General features: G+C 45.4%; 1 protein-coding gene across 4 annotated transcripts in view; it reads right to left on the bottom strand.

The window, feature by feature from the left end:
• Positions 1-4,606: 4,606 nt before the first annotated feature.
• LOC135388715 (voltage-dependent L-type calcium channel subunit beta-1-like) overlaps positions 4,607-17,992 on the bottom strand; it is a 133,666-nt gene continuing 120,280 nt past the window's right edge. For all 4 annotated transcript variants that reach the window (XM_064618449.1, XM_064618452.1, XM_064618450.1 and 1 more), the window contains one exon: positions 4,607-13,981. In XM_064618449.1, coding sequence (XP_064474519.1) covers positions 13,655-13,981 — 327 coding nt within the window. In that variant the 3' untranslated portion in view covers positions 4,607-13,654. The remainder of the gene's footprint in view (positions 13,982-17,992) is intronic.

Genomic DNA, 17,992 nt, shown 5'->3' on the forward strand with positions numbered 1-17,992 from the left:
TTTGGTTTGCTCTCGTCATCAGGTGGCCACATGTCGTCGATATCTGCAACTACCGGCTGTCAACAAGCAACATGGCAGTCGCTGGTCACTCCTGAGCGGTTTCTCCGCCACTGCGTCGTTGATTTTTAGATAAATTGTTTCTCTCCACTCTATTTCTGTCTATTTTTTCTTTTTTATGGACACTGATTGCCAGCAACACGCAGTGTGGTCTGGACACGAGTTAGATGCTTCCCAATTAGTGTGGTGACTTCCTGGAGGGTGCTGATTACTGTGGGGGGTTGCAATTAGTTGTAATTGCTAATTTAATCGTGTTCAGGCCTGCTGTGTGTTGGCGGCAACGAGTGTCCATCCCATACTACTGACTGGGAGATGATGGGATCGAATCTAATACCCCTGTCAGACAGACTAATTTAGTGTCATTTTCAGCGAGTGACACTTGCACTTATTGTCATTCGTGTGCTGTCACACGACATATTTTAGTGACACTCGGCAGAAAGTGCACTAACGATTTAGTGAGTTCCCCAAACTCACTTCACTTCTCTTGGGCTGACAAAGTGTGTAGCCTCGACGGCAGGCTTTGTGGCACAGGTAAAAATATCGAGAAAAGCGAGGGTTCCCAACACCACAATGTTTTTAAACAAGTATTTTCAACAGCGTGTTTACCTTACTTAAATACAATGTGAGATGGTGCCAAAAAAACATGTCATTACTCTTGTTAACAGCCTGTAGCAACTTCGCGGTCTCGGCGATCCGGCGGCGGCCATTTTTGTTGTGGCACATGTTTGAGGCCAATTTGTTTAATGTTAGAAGAAGATTAACAGGAAGTATTTCTAAATCAAAGAAAAATATTCTGAGGTAGGTATTGTGATGCACACCTAAAAATTTCGCCCCATTTATGCTTATATATCGTGATTGCCATCACTACATAAGTGACACTTACTTAAGCCGTGTAGCAAGCACGTAGTGAAAGTGACATTCGCTGGTTGGAGTGCACTACACGAAAAGGACACTAAATCATCAAGTATTATATCAAGTATATTACCTGGTAGTTTACCGGTAGGCTTTTCAGACGAATGTCGGCAGTTTGCCTTGAAGCCCGGATAGGTCACATACTACATCTGCCTCTCCTTCATGTTGTCCCCTCTCTATCTGTCCACGTCTGCACACCGCCCACGGCCACAGCTGCGTCGCGGCGCAAACAGGTAACAGAATAATTGAAGGGAGCCCTCTCCTTTAGAGATGTCAGCGAGGTTTTGCGCACAGAATTTAGTTTAGTAACTTTTTTCAGTCACAGTCGTGCCTCGTTAATATGGACACTTTTGTCCCTGACCAAAATCGTCCATAAAGCAAATCGTCCATATTATCGAACACCAAGGACATAGCAAAAGCAATGATGAAGGCTTACTGAAAAAATTCTCCTATTTGTGCCTGCTTGAAGGTGTACTTCGTTGCACATTAGCAAAATCTCGGCAACACGTAGAGCATGCTGCTCATTGTCCTCTAAGAATCGAAAGACCAGTCTGTAGTCCCGTTTGAGCCATAGCAGACGTGACCGTCGGCTCGGCATTGCTGAAGTCGCGTCTGCACTATGTTGAACTAAAGGCACAACTCCTTGCACGAGGGCCAATTGCCCGAGGACGTGTTAGAAACATTCATCATACAGGATTTTCCAGGCTCTTCATGTCCACAAATAACCCCCTTTCCTCTTATTGTTCTTGTGGACGGTTGCGAAGGAGAGGGCATAGCTCCCTACACATCCGAATGTCCTACATTCAAAGGTTCTCCTGTAGAATATGGGGAGAGGCTTGCCCTCCATACCGATACCGTACATAATAACAAGACAAAAATGCATTTACTGCATATGGTTTGTACCTTGCTGGACCGTCCATTGTCCGAAAAGCGAGTTTCAATATTAACGAGACGAAAATGCATTGAAAAAGTTTCGTCCTCACAAAAATCGTCCATAATTCGAGTTGTCCATATTAACAGGATCCATATTAACGAGGCACGACTGCATATATATATGGATATACCGGGTGTGTCTTTTTTTTCTTCGATACAGACTTTTCATTTAAAAAAGTATAAGGGCTATAAACATCCTGTTTTCACTTCTATCATCTCTGGGCGGGCGGTCGTTCTTGGCCATATGTTGCTCAACCGTCGAATGACTAATTACCTAAAAATCGTTAAATAACTTTTTAATTATAACAGTTACGAAGTTGTCCCTGTGAGAACATCTGTTCCCTTCGGTCGCCTGATATCGTAGCCATTTTCAGAAGAAAAATCCGTTCGATAGATTGTCCGCAAAAAAGTGTGAAGGAACACCATTTTTTCTTTATTTTGTTCATTGGGCACATCTTCGGAGACGCGTCTTTCCTTCACCCTTAATGTGAGAGGGTGAAAGAGCACATTATCGCCTCTTGCGTTCCTGGAAAAAGATTAAAAGAAAACAGAAAATGGAACTCCAGATAAGGGCAGTTCCGATAATGTCACCCGATACATTTGTTTTTGTTTTGTTTCCGCAAGTTAAAGCACATCTTCGACGCATGAGGCGGCACTGTGCTCCTTCACCCACTCACATTGGGTGTGAAAAAAAGACGCGTCTCTAAAGGTGCGCAATGAACAAAATAAATGAAAAATTGTGTTCCTTCACGAATTTTTTGCGGACGATCTATTGAACGGATTTTTGCCTAGGACTTCAGTGTCGACACTTTGAAACGAGGCTTATTTAGTGACCCTAGTTCGCGCAAGCTTTGTGGAGAAACACCACGTGTACTCCGAGAGATAGGCGTATTCCTCAGGGTCACAAACCTGAAAGAGTCCAGTAGCCATCTTTAGAAAAAGTGCAGAGAAAGATAGGACTGCCGGTAAACTGGAGCAGAAACTACAGCAAATTATCACACATGAAATGGTATACCTTAATGTGGCCTTATAGTTACTTTTTTGACTCCATTAGTTCTTGTCTACCAAGTTGGCGGCGCTGTTGTAGCATTTCACGTCCATTTGTTTCTAACAGTGAGAGGTCTCTTCTTTAAAACATAGTTTCCCGATGTGACGTTCATAGGGTTCCCAATCTTCCACCCGTCTGACAACATTGCTTCTCGGAGGTCGCCACAGCTGCTGGGGCAGTCTTCTCACGTAGGGAGGAGAGCGGAGACCGGGAAGGTGGGTGCGCTGTTGGTAGGGGTAGCAGACACGAGAGCTCTTGGTCATGCTACCTACTCATATTTATCCAGAATCACGACGTTCGCGGGCACTTGAAATAAATTTACCTGAAATACTCATACAGAATCTGAATCTACTTTTCTCTCTCTCGGAAATTAGTGGAAACGCGTCATGGTCATTAACGGCGTTTATATGTTGCGAACGTCAGTATTACTATAGGATTAATACTAGTGTGACTTTACTGGTACTTTAAAAGCACTGAGAAGCAGTAGAGTTGCAATATCAGAAAATGTATTCGATAGCCAGAGGCCTCAGCACTCATTTTCGTACCCATTTTTCTCGTACCCATCACAAGTTTCGCACCCATTGCGCTCATCAGGGTTGTGGAATGGGATTACCCATTCCATTCCAAGGAATGGAGATTTATGATAATTCCATTCCTCAGAATGAAAATTTATGATCATTTCCCACTCCTGGAATGGCTTAGCAATCCCATTCCATTCGGGGCTGTTCGATAGGGCTTGGGCTGTCAGCCCAATTTTCCGTGTATTTGAACTATGCGGTTTCTAAGCAATAAAAAAATCTAAAAATCTCAATTCCTTTAATTCCCTCATAAAAGAACAGGGACCGGTAACCGTACTGGCTAGCCCAGCAGTGCTACAGGAAATTGACCCAGCACGGAGAAAGTACAAGGACAAGGTTATTTCGCTCTTGAACGTGTGCAGTTGCGGTGCGTGTGTGCAGAGGACGCGAGGGCAGAAACCGACCGCTTGAAACGAATCAGTGGCGCACCATGACCATTCCATTAAAAAAAAAGCGTAATTCCATTCCCTTTCCATTTCTAGGACAGTTTCCGCCATTCCATTCCGGGCTCTAATAAAGCTGGAATTATTCCGTAATCATTCGAAATCAGGAGTCGCAACTCAATATTCCTGGCTCTCATGGTTTTTTAAATAAAATTAAAATTGAAAATTACGGGCAACACTTGCGCAGCCGCCACCAGCTGCGAATTGGTGGTCAAGAACGGCGGCAAAGCTACATTGCATGCCCATAACACTGCGTCTAAAACAAAAGAAGTCAGCTACGTAGCCGTCAAGAGCAGCAAGTCAGTCGTGAACATAGATCACTGTTGCTCGACAAATAGGCCATTTGCAAAAGTTTCCAGGGAGCAGTGCGCGCCCTGGCAGGGCGTGCCGGGAAATGCGGTGCCAAACGACAGCGGCGGCGCATACACCAGTACGACGCCGACATTCGCAGACGAGTGTCATCATGTGTGTTACTGTACATGTATGTTACATCCTGTCATGTGTGTTACTTGTGCTGGGCTAACAAGCAACGGGCTGTTAAAACACACCGCCAACATAACCTGTCTGTCTGCTGCTTTACAGTATTACCTCTAACAATGCAAGTACACTACAAAGAGTAAGCAACACTGTTATCATGTCAGCTGTATCATCTTTATTTACAAACGTGGAGGTTGGCTCAAATATATATACGATATACATGAACATGTGTATACATGTATGCGAGATACATGTATGCACATGTATGTACACCCCTCGCGAGCTTATGAAAACGCTTTGTTCAAGATTGAAAGTACAGATCTCCCGGCAGAGCACACAATGCGCGTGTACGTGCCAGAAGTTGCCTTGAAACTGAAGGGAAGAAGTAGAAAATGTTCTGTGGTATATATAGGGAAATAGTTCATCTGTTAAAGAGCCTGGAGTTTACATATGTACAAAGCTTTGGAAGCGAGAGCCTAGAAGAATGCTACTGGTCTACAACAGCGTTCAATAACAGTTTCACCTCACAACCGTTCAAAAGACCTATAATGTACAAATGCCCCTGTTGGGAGCTCATTCTCTTCCCATGCATATATTCACACATTGGTGCACCATCCAACATTTTTAGGTCTACTTCAAAGCAGAACCAGACTGTAGCACAACTGAATACGCTGTGAAAAACATATTTCGTATGATTTAGTTATTTTCCTTTTGCACGCATCCGCGCTTCTCAGAGATGTAGAAGTTGCCATAGAAACGATGACGCTGCGCCTGCACGTCTGCTACGAAGTACATCAGCCAATCGTCTGATTTAGGCGCGATCCTACAATAGGTGCCTTATATCAGTTCATTTCATCTTCATTTCGTGTTCATTTTGTTCATTTTATGGTTTGCGCAACGATTACCGCAAATTATAAGTGCAACTAGAAATAGCTGACGAGTGTTCTGCGCAAATCTTTACAGACGGTAGCTTAAGCATGAGAGTTCCGGGAGCGCTGCAGCGAAAACAAATATGTCATAAAGCGCGCACAAATCCGGTTCTTCTACAACATCGGCACAGCATCAAAGTTTAAACATTACAATAGTTCCGAATGAGGCGACAGAGACGCGTTACTGCTCAAAATCACTCGCGTTTAAGCAGGCGATTCGTAACTCAAAGCCGCTTGGAAATACACCGAATGATGATGATGACGGATGAGAGTTTTGTGAGGTCGAAACAGTCGAAGGGCGAATGATATCAAGAATGAATTCGATGCCGATGGCGCTGCCTTTGCGATACGACGCGGAAACACGTGTGTATGTGTGTCAACAGTTTTGCGAAAAGCTTGTACTGTTGGGGACGTGGTTGTCTAAAATCTCCAGCCCGTGGCGGAGCGATCCCCTATCGGCGATGTTGCGAACGAAGGAACTATACCAATACCCTCTCCGAGGGGAGGCCGCGCTGAACTGCTCTCCCTAGCAGACGACGCTGAGAATGCGATGGTACTCTCTCCCGACAGGTGGCGCTGCGTGGCCTTACCTCGGAGACTGTAATGGTATAGTTCCTCCGCGCGCGACGTCGCCGATAGGGGACTGTTCGGGCTAGGGGATTCGGGAGATTTTAGACAACCGTGTCCCCAACAGTACCTCGTTGCTGCGCATACAAAACCGCCGTAACGGATCTCCGAAGCTTAGGGAACTCTGTTGTTCGCAAAACGGTCGACATGGTGCACTTCCGTGCAGCAACCTTTTGATGAACCCAGACGAAAGCAGAAACATGGTTTAACACAACCACGAACATCCCCAGCACTCTGCATATACAAGCTGTGTCCTTACACATTATGTGTGCACGCCTAACCGGACAATGTACAAATCAGAGGATCAAAAGCATTTCGCCTGTGGACAAAGAAACAGCATCTCATATGGTCCCTGCACAAAAACACCTAAAACCACTAGTACATTTGCATATAGTTTCAGATGCGACAGTTCTACAACATGAGGATGGTCAATTCAAACTGCTGTCAAAGAGAAACCTGGAATTATAAGTTGCATGATTGGCTTGGATTGCTTTGGCTATTTTGCGAACTATAAGAGAGCCAAGATTCCAATTTCGCAGTCATTTTGTTGTAAGCGACACATACGGATCACATTTACAGCCCCAAAATGCCATAATGGCCGTCTAACACTTGGAATTCAACTTTTATCTGATGATATCAGCGGTGGAGGCCTCGTGTGGCCATGGCATATTATTGACAAGGATCCGAGACAAATGATATAACTGCTTCGATCGGAACATGCAACACCGTTGTGGCTTTGATTCGTGCAACACATAATCGAATGCGAAGGCTTAGATCCAGCATTTATGTTGAGACGGAGCAGGATTGCCAATAGTTGCAGAAATCAATGTGCGCAAAATATACACAAACAACTTAGAAAGGACTAGTGACGGTAAGAAACACTGCACTTGAAACAAACACTTCTCTTGAAATGGTCAACCTGCCGAACTGTAGAGTGTACAAGAAAGTCTTGTTCAAATATTTCTTTAAATGGTTCTAACCGTTACTAGTTCCATCTAACTCATCATCCGGTCCCCTGACATTGTTTTTTTTTTGTTCCTGTTGCAACAAATAACTTAGTGAGTAATGGCACACAAAAGATAACAAACCTGGAGCAAGTTTTTTATTACTGCACAAAAAAGGTGGAGGAGAGAGGAACTGAACAATTTGAACCCAATACTTCATTTTACTGCTTTGCGAGATGACAGCTACATAGCTGCATAGATTCAGCTTTTTTCTAATCCGAATAGGCTAAGGTGGGTCCGTGTATCGCAGTCCCTCGTGAACATTCCCTCGTCAAGTGCCTAGCGGCCCCTAGCATCTAGGGGCTATAAATGTGACCGTCTCATTATTTACTACCTACTCAAACGGGTAATGCTAGAAAGCGCAGGTATAACCTTGTATCGTGAAAAATGCAGGTACGGATATATTGCATGCGTGTGCTGTTTAGGACTCACGAAGAAAGCAAACGAGCTCCGTTCAAAAAGGAACTCGCAGTACATAAGGAACAAAAAAACACAGAGACGAGTATTCTAGCATGAAATGGGGATGGTTTATGGTGCACATATCCGATGCCAACAGATCTTAAATGCCTTGAAATACAGCGCGTAAACGGAGAACCACGCTCCTTCTGTCGAACAAAATGTAACGCCCAAACTGCCCATAGGAAGCAACAGCAAGTGCTGAGATGTACCTCAGCGAAAGAAAAAATAAATTAATTAAGAGGAAATAGTACACTCAGCTGAGGAAATAATAACTACTCAGGGGGGCAAACTGGTTTTCCATTTACGAATAGCCGTCTAAATTGAAGCCATCTTGTACGAAATTTTTAAAAATATCAACTGCAATGTTTACATGCATAGTAAACGCATGCTCAACTTTAACGCCATGCTACGTTGTTACTTTTTTTTCTTTCTCCCGAGTAATTTTTCACGCACATTGCCTTTTGCAGCACAGTGTCCGAGCTTTTCGAAAATCGCGTGCACAATGAGAGTGTATACCTCTTCTTTTCTCTTTTTGTTTTTGTGTGACTATTCCATGTCACAGGAACTTAATTTGGGTCTCAATCGAAGCCACAAAATACGAGGACGAAATTGAGGTTGAAATAGTCCTCGAAATGCTTGCTCTTGTACTATTTCCCCTAAACAGAAACTGAAATGTTTAACAGCCTTAAGTATGTCACAACCTGAAATTCACAATCTTCTGTGTTATACATATATATCTCACTGAGCTGACAGGCAAGGAACAAAAATTACTCAGACGGAAATGCAGATAAACGTTGCTGTGCAGGAAAAAAAAAGAAAAGAGAGAGAAAAACATAGAAAATACGAAGGACACGGGAACTGTTGTTGGGTACACAGAATCACACTTTTTTTCCGGCCACACATGCACACGTTTAATGTACATTATATACAGACTGTAATGCGACGTACGATTAGGTACACATAATGTGCGATGAAGCTCACCCACTCTTGGAAAAATAATTTATTACATCCTCCGGAGAGGAGGCGCGACTAATATTTTTTGTTTGTTTTACGGAAAGAAACCTTCCGTACACACACTCTCTCTCTCTCTACGTACTGCTGGAACTTGGAAAAAAGCTACGCACGGGTTGCTCAATGTATATTACTTTACATGAAAATGGAAACTAAGGCGATCTACTGGCGGTGCTTGAAGACAAAACTACTTCATAGGCATCCTATCCGAGGGTAGAGAAGATGTATCGGGAAAAGAAATGACGAGAGCTTGGAGTTATCAAAACTGCTTTCTAATGTACCGTGTAGCATGAGCATTTTGTTTTTTCTCAATTAGTGTTATAAGGCAGCTTCAATGTAACAAGTGTTTGTGTGTATGTGGGCATTATCTCCATGTTTTATTTACACAGAGCAATAATTTAATATATGTACACAGCTACGATGCTGCTGTAGCCCAAGTGGTGTAATGTGCTTGGAAACTGAGTCACACCAAAAAGCGTCCGTTTCTAAAGTCATAGCAATATGGTATGACAGCACTACGGAATAAACATCGCTGAGGAAGAAAAATAAAAGGAGAGAAAAAGAAAGAATGTCGACGAAGCTTTCCCTTGTTTTTTTTCCCGTCTTCATCTCCTTCGTGCACGACCCGTTATGTTAAGTAAGTGACGCGTACCTAACCAGTTGTTACATTTAATTTTTTTCTGGCACCTGGACGCGAAACGTCAACGTTAGTAGTGCCTGCCCCGTTACAATGCCGTGCGTTCAGTCCAAGCGACGGCAAGTGACCAACTTGTCAGCGCTCTGAATGATCCTGACTTGCAGTCTGACGCGACGTAAAAGAACGGTAAAACCTAGCTATTCCCTTATTAAGAAAGTGCCAACCGAGATCAATACTAAAAAAAGAAGAAAAGAAATACCGATGAATTTCTCGCAATGAGTTCCAACAACAAACGTGACATAATAATTCGTGGCATTAGCTGTAAACGAGAGAGCGACAAACACAGTTCACGAACAGTTCTGTTTGTCCCTTGTCTCGTCTGCAGCTAACGCCACACGTTATGACCCAAAGCCAACTTGCTCGCATCAACGCACTCACAAGAACATGACACCACGTCAAGCGTTAGCAGCACAAAAAATTTAAAATGCGTATCACACCAGTAGAAAGCTATACTGCAGTCTTCTCACTTTTATTTTTTTATAGAGAAATACGCCAAGTGAAGCTATAAGGTACCGGCATTCGACAGCCACGAATGATCGGAGAACCCGCTATTGAAAGGCTAACTCAGAAGATGTGACGAAGTGCGATTTAGACGAGTCGTCAGGTGACTGGAAGGTTTGTGCCTTGAGAGAGACAAGATAGAGACTACGCCTTTAGTTTGCGACCCAAACTAGCGTTATGTTACAATTTGTTCTTGAAAAAGCTGTCTCTGGGATGCGGAAGGTCGAAGTATAAGGTTAAATGGCCATGACTATGTGCTGCTTCGTCCTAGAAAGCTGAACAAACGTAAAATGATCCAGCGTCTCTTGAGCTGAGAGAAAACGAGAATGATGCGATTTCTTTTGAATTGTTGTGTTCCTGTTTTCTTATGGAGGTTGCAGAATGTGTTTGAGGAATCCAGCGCTTCCTGTCAAACAAGCTGAAGAGCTGAGCTATTTTATCGAAGCTTTGTGTACGTCACAGCAACATTATGTCTGGAGAACGACAGCGCTGTATGTATTTTTCCTGACATGTTTTTTATTAAGTAGAAAGGAAGATATCGCGCCGTAATGTCAGTGAGGAGTCGCGTATTCACACGAGCGACATCCACGAGGAATATTCTCGTGGAAGAAAAAGCAGAAGACTGCTCACGGACGGCGGACAACATCCCGCGTCTTATCATCGAGCATCCGCGCGCCCCTTGTGTATCGGTAGTGGCGTACTACGCACATGGCAGACGACACCATGGATCCCGTCGTCTGCTACGGAATATCTTGTGGCTGCATCCGCGGTCACGTGACAGCAGAAAGCTATGACGTTTTACGCATCTTCCGCTGGAGTATTCTCGGCAATGTCGTTCATGTGTACACGCATGATGTTTGGAAAGAAAGAGTGCTGCGATTGCGCACGGGAATACTGAAGTACTGCTGATAACGAGCAGATAAAGTGGTTGGCGAACTAAATAACCTTGACGACTAACCCGTCCAGTTTCTGTCAGTGTTAAAATGAAGTGGCGGAGAGACAGAAGGAAAAAGAAATCCCATCCAATTTATAACTTAAAGCATGTAAGCATTGAGGTTGAAAGATGGTAGACACCTCGATTGACCTTAGGGTGTATTTCTGTGTAAATGTTGCATGCAAAAGCTAGTAATGCGGAATCCTCTGACGACTTACTTTGGTCTTGTTACGCGTAAAATAAATTTCAGCTTGTATGACCGGAAGTCGTACTGGCAACCATTCGTTCGTTAACTGAACTAGCTGAGCAATGCTTAAGACCTCCAAATCCCAAGACCCCATCCTGGTACGCGAGCGGCGGTGTTCCTTGTCTAGAAGCGGCCAAAAATCTATCAAACTATACCTGACTGCATGATACAGTATGGTAGGCGAGCATAATAAGGGTGTGTATGAAAATTAGAAGACCATCCATTCCATGCATCTCGCACGGATCCTGTGTGCGTCGTGATAGAACTACGGTTTTCTGAGACTGCTGGGGGAATTTGGCAACAATGGTGACGCTTGCTTGGCTCTGCTTGGAAATACGTTGAAGCTTAAGGGCTGCGACGTCGAGAAAGTAAAGCTTTCCAAAAGCAGAACAACAGTTATCAGATGAAACAGAAACGCTTCCAACCTGGGATACTGCTTATACGGAGTGTCACCCCATAGAGCAGAGAGCGCTCAGACAACCACAGCGATGAGATCCACGCCATCTTGTGTCCTATTACCTTACGCCATCTGGCGGGGGACAGGTTGTTTGGCCTCGTATTTCTGGGTACTGCCAGTCTTGCAATAAAGCGTTAAATAAAATAACCGCGCTTGTATTTGCGGGAACCTATTCCTCTTCCACGTGCAGACAGACTCAATGGGAAATCGTATGACAATACCGGAAACAAAATGTCGTTGATCTACTTGTCGGAGAAGCTGGGTACTCTCTTGGCTATCTAGTGACTCCCGAATATTCCAAGTGCATGAGAAACTTTTCATAACTTCACGTCTCTTGTCGTTGCAAATAACACTCGAACAGAAAACAGAAGGCGCGTAAAAGACTAGAAAATAAAACATTCCGTTGAAGATGGTTGAACTTTCTTTTTTCTCACTGTGTCAATAAACTGCGACAAACGTCCACATATAATTCGTATTGTAACAAACTCGGCATAGTTGCTTAGGTAATTTCAAACCAGGAAACATCGAACGAACATAGTCAACGTCAGGAACAACAGAGAGCGCCCTTCCAAATTCAAACGGCCCACATTTTCTGGCATAAGGGGAGGAAGCTTTTTGGACTGTCTCTCTTCAAACTGCTAAAGACTAAAATTTCTGGAGTTGCCCTCACAGAAAAACAAAATTTGAGGGTCACACAGACACACAAAGTAAAATTAATAACCCCACAAATTGCAACGGGGCTTCGGCGTTCCGTATTCAGCTGGTTTCCTTCTCGACATGAGAGCAGAGTACGTGCCAATAAAAGCAGAAACCTATCGTATCGACAGCAGAGTAGTACCCAATACCTTACAGCGTTCTCTCCTAACTGTTTTAATGGCGTGCCTTCCGTAGGAAAACTCCGTGTGCATTCCAGTTAGCCTCATCAAAGAAACACGGGCAAATAGGATTTTTGTTATTAAGTATCGAAGCAACAACACATGTCATTTCCTAAGAAAAAAAATGAAAAAGGTCAGGCACGCTCAAAAACTGCAATAGGAGGATTCGCTGCACTGCAGAAAGGATTCGCTGCACAAGTTTCCAACAGCAGTTCTTCTGACAGCCTTCCTGCTTATAGTCCCTGACTTATTCGCTCCAGAACAGACAGGAACCTTACCACACAAGGACAGTCTGCAGACAGTGCGTAGTCAAACCACTGGGAGTTAAGTTCAATTTATCCACAAGTCTGTACGGCCAAAACTACATTATGATTGCTTCAGTTCCCTTCATACAGAGGTCTATATTATAGGGCAAGAACTTATTTCAGTCGTTTCCGGGATAGCCAATTCGAGATCCAGGGGAGCTTTCTCAAATAGCCAGACCAGTCAATCACAGTTTGTTTGATACTGGATTCTCATATTCAGCGGCGCTTTATAATGCGAGACATAAGTCCCCAATGCAAAGGCAGCTTATCATTTGACCAGGGTGAGAATCGTTAACCAGCATGAGTTCAAGGGCCATTGTAACATTGGACAGGAACCCATACTGCAAAGGAACCCATGCACTGTGGCGTTCCAACACTTCCAACTGTCATTTCTGGGGTTATTCCCACTCGGAAGCGCTGCAGAACATTAAGGGCAAACAGTGACAGCGCGTGTGCCAGTTGGCGGCGCAGTTTCCATGGCAACAAAAGCGAGTCAAGCGCACTCATTCGCACACCAGGGACGATATAAGATGTGAAGCCCATCTATCCAGGACACAGGTTTCTACAACGCAAAATAATGCTCTTGGGGATCCTGAATTAATTACGATGCGCCTGTGACAAGGGAAACAGAGCCGGTACGAAAATATACAGTTGCTTTAGTCGAAAAAGTGCTGCCTTTACTAAAATCGACCTCCCCTTTCGCGTGTCCATACTTCGCTTAAATTTTCATTCTTTTACTCGCACTAAGTACACACCTTACATTACGAACACCATCTCGATTGGACACTGGTGGCCCTTTAGTAATACCTGCTGTGCACTACGCAAAGTGACCGGTCTCGACGTCTGTCACCCAGGGGTTATGGCCGTCCTTGTGTGGTTCGGCTCCCGCTACACCTCTGAGTAAACCACATTCCAAATCTCCTCATGGCGTAGATCACACCAGACCTTCATGTTCCAGAAAAGAAAACCGAGGCTGTCGCTAAGCTATAGCAAATAGGCAGCAGGGTATACGTAAGCGTGACAACCCTTCCGGTCCGATCACAGACCCCCGCAATGCCAGCAAGCTCACCGCACGTCTCGTGCCACCACAGCACGGAACGGCCCAAGAAAAAAAAAAAAAGGAGGGTAGAAGAAATGAGCGACCCGTTGTTGAGCCGTCGCTAGAGCGCGTTCACTGGGTACTTTTGTCCCCTGTGCAAGGAAGGAGCATAGTCCCCCCGATCACGATCCCGGTCATCCCGTTCCGCACCATAGTTTACGGGGTTCACGTGATGGTGGTGGGGGTGATGGTGATGATGCACTGGGTCGTAGTCGTCATCCAGATATGGGTCTGGGGCGTCGTCCCACTGTGCATAGTCACGCCGGTAGGGCGTCGAGGACGCGGGTCCGTAGTAATCAGCCGGTAGTCGCTGCTCTGGGTATGAATCGCGTCCTCTGTATTCGTGGCTGTGGTATTCCATAGGAAGGTCCATCTCCGGTGACGACATCTGCAAAGGAGTCGCAGGTGTGAACCTTATATGTCTCGTTTGCTGCGCTCGTCATTGTAACACTGCTCACACTTGGTTTGGTTTGCTTATATGCGTAAACAATATTAGTTTCGTTGCTCCCGACTCCAGCGGGCAAGGTATGGCACACTAAGGGGCACATTAAGGGGTACTAAAATGCAAAAACAAGTTCACTTCAAATTACGTTACACGCTATATTAATGTCGTACTTGTTATCATAATCCAAGACTTCGATTCCGTTACGAGGCTACAATCGAAATTATACCTGACTCCTTTTTTTTTTTCGTGTTAGCGCCGCGAAGCAACTGTGGCTATGAGCGGCGTACAGACGTGGACAAATGTAGAGAGGACAGCAGGAAGGAGTGGGGGATAGGGAGGTTAGTATGCGTCCTGGGCCGACTTCAGAGGGAACTGTGCCAACATTCGTCTGGGAAGTCTTCGGAAAAGCCAGGGAAAACCACAGACAGCACAGTTGGTGGTAGGGTTCTAACCTACCACCTCCCAGTCTTCAGCTTCAGTCTTCGGCTGTAAGCAGTGAAAGTCGTTTCAGCTCGTGCATTGGTGTTTTTTGGTCCATAATGCGTGTGCACGCGCGTGCCACGGCATAGAGCAGTCCCAGCGAAAAACATAGTGCGCGTTGTGAAGCGGACTGGCGTCGCTGTCCGATGAACGTGAACATAAATGTTGTCAGTGGAACATTCACGAGAACTGTTGTGGGCTACAATTCAGTGAATCGGCATTGAAAAATGCAGAGTGCGCATCATGTCGCGCATATACGGAACACTACGATCGGACCCGTTCCAAATCCACAAGACCACGATAGGTATGCGCGTGCTCCTCCTGCTGTCTCATTGGATGCCGCCAATCTTTATCTCCTGGGGGATACACCATTCGTCGCCGCCAAAGGAATTGAAACACGGACTTTCATTTGAGAGCAAGTTGTTTTTGCATTTTAGTGCCCCTTGAACAACAAGACTACGTTATATGCAATCATGAAAGGTGGCGACAGTTCGCCGGAGTTACACTTTGTGAGCGCCGCTAGAAGCGAAATCAAGCTGCGCTGCATTGTCACCAGCCAGACTTATGTGAAATGATGTCGTTCGCCCCTGCTACAACGCAGATGCGACAAGGTCATGTAAATGTTCTGAACACGTAGCGTGCTTTGGCGGATCCCGGGGGGTCCGTGTTTACACATTGGATTTCGCTCTCTCCCCCACGACGCGCTCCGACAAAGAAACCGTAGAAGTAAATGAATTTCATAGTTGGATATCGTGAGCCATGTTCTTTCATGGAGCATAATAATTGGAGAATGTTCGTCGAGCTGTTTAGTGCCCCTTTAACTGTCGTGTCTGTGGTTGTTCCTCGTGCGTGCCATTGCTTTTCTTACCCAGACTCAGGCTTCAAGTATGATGTAGCTAAATGCAACTCACAAGCGCAACGATCTACCGGCCGTGACTGCTTACTGCATCTAGAGGGCAGGCGTCATCAGTATATGTCATTAAGGCCATCAGAAGCCAGAGGCCTATTTTTACCGTGAACCTGTTAACCGATCATGAGAGAACTGATGTTCTGAGGTTGGAACAACATAGAAGGACAAATACATACAAAGCCTCAAATTGCCAAAGAAATTAACGATGAAAGATGGAAGTCACTGAAAAGGTTAGCCAGCTGTAGGGCTCGAACCCACATCTACTGAATTGCCGGTCCAGGGCTCTACCAATTGAGCTAATCTAACACACCTCCCCAGCGACTTCCAAGGGTGCGTCAACGGAAGGGACAAACCAAAACCACTCTCTCACTCATTCCCCTTTCACTCTTACATTTTTCTCACTCATACACACAATCATACGACGGGATCGATGCAAGCGGCAAATGTTGAGCATGAGAGAACTGATGTTCTGAGGCTGGAACAACATAGAAAGACAAATACATACAAAGCCTCAAATTGCCTAAGAAATTAACCATGAAAGATGGAAGTCACTGAAAAGGTTAGCCAGCTGTAGGGCTCGAACCCACATCTACTGAATTGCCGGTCCAGGGCTCTACCAATTGAGCTAATCTAACACACCTCCCCAGCGACTTCCAAGGGTGCGTCAACGGAAGGGACAAACCAAAACCACTCTCTCACTCATTCCCCTTTCACTCTTACATTTTTCTCACTCATACACACAATCATACGACGGGATCGATGCAAGCGGCAAATGTTGAGCATGAGAGAACTGATGTTCTGAGGCTGGAACAACATAGAAAGACAAATACATACAAAGCCTCAAATTGCCTAAGAAATTAACCATGAAAGATGGAAGTCACTGAAAAGGTTAGCCAGCTGTAGGACTCGAACACGGTGGAACCCGGGACTCGAACCCGAAGTCGCTGGGGAGATTAGCTTAGCTCAATTGGTAGAGCCCTGGACCGGCAATCCAGAAGATGTGGGTTCGAGTCCTACAGCTGGCTAACCTTTTCAGTGACTTCCACCTGTTAACCGCGTTATGTCGTTGACAGCAAATTCATAGAGAATAGCCATGTTAGTTAATCAATCGCTCGTCATGACACGAAAGGGAAATCGTCAAGGGCACCTCCTGGACAGGATTAGAGTTTCACAGCAGTTGTACTAACTTGACTTTTTCAACCTCATGTACTTCACTGTCTTTTTCACAACAAGAATATGATACGCACTGTGACGTTATGACAAGCAAGTCTAATCTATTGCTTTTGCAGCCTCCGTAATGTCTATACTGGCTATCGCTCACTGGTTAGAAGGTATGTTAGAAATATTTTGCGTTTTACACTTGTGTGCAACACTCAGAGACCAGTCACTGCAGCGTGGCTTTCGAACGCGGTTCCCCGCGTGAGACTCATTTAACTGGTAGGAGGTATGAGCCTTAATCGAACGCCTTGATGTTGCCGTACCAGGGAGGTCGCCAGAAATTGGGAGTAATGCCTCTGTAGCTGGCCGCGGACAACGACGAAGATGGCCACGCGCCTGGAGCACCGACTTCAGTTCCTCCGGCGCGGCCATGGCGATAAGTCACCGTCATCGCCTCTCCGTGGCATACCATCATCGCCGGCCAGGACTCATGTAAAGGAACTCTACCTCCTCTACACGGCTTATGCGCTTCGAGATCGACATATAGGGGGCGACATAGTCACCTTTCTAGTGTGGATAACACGCCGGCCGATGTTCTGAGTTGATGGTTCTCTCTGGTAATTCTAGTGTATATTCACCGGAAGAGCACTTCTGCGGCGGTGGTACAGTGCTAGACAAAAGTTTACGGAACGCGCGAGCGGCGTATTTTCTCTGGGCAGAGACACCCTAGCGGCGAGCGGAAGCGGGCGAGTCCACGCGTTCAGAGGGATGAAAGAGTGCGCTTGTGGCGGCCCACCGTGGTAGTAGTGGTAACTTTGCTTTTGAGTGCAACGAACGCCAAAGTGGCTTCGTTTTCGGTCTAATGCACCGAGCGCGAGTGGCTATCGCGGGAAGGAAGTCTCCCGCTATCGGAGAGATAACAGGGCGCTAAGATGAATTGAGGTGACAACGGGCTCGCGGTGCCTAGCTTTTTTTCTTTAGCTTCTAGCTTCTTTATTCCTAGCTTCTTTATTAGACAAAAACAGAAGAAAAGAGCGTATACCCTTGAACACACACACAAAAAAAAAAAAGAGGCAGGGGGAGACGATACTGTCTCAATACTTTGTCGGCCCCCTTTCGCAGCAATAACTGGGGCCATACGCACAGGAAGGGAAGCGTATAGCCGACGGACAAGATCCACGTCTTCACGTAGCAAGGACCACTCTGCTTCTATAAATTCCCACAGTGCGTCCTTGCTGCTTGTAGGCGTCCGTCTCTTGGTCATCCTATTCTTCAGGCTGCCCCAGACGTTTTCGATGATGTTTAAGTCCGGGCTCTGCGCAGGCCATGTCAGCTGCATTACGCTCGGGCGTAAAAAAAAAGAAAAAAGCTAGGCACTGCAGCCCGTTGTCACCTCAATTCATCTT

This window comes from Ornithodoros turicata, chromosome 3, assembly GCF_037126465.1.
Source record: "Ornithodoros turicata isolate Travis chromosome 3, ASM3712646v1, whole genome shotgun sequence".
Lineage (NCBI taxonomy): Eukaryota > Metazoa > Arthropoda > Arachnida > Ixodida > Argasidae > Ornithodoros > Ornithodoros turicata.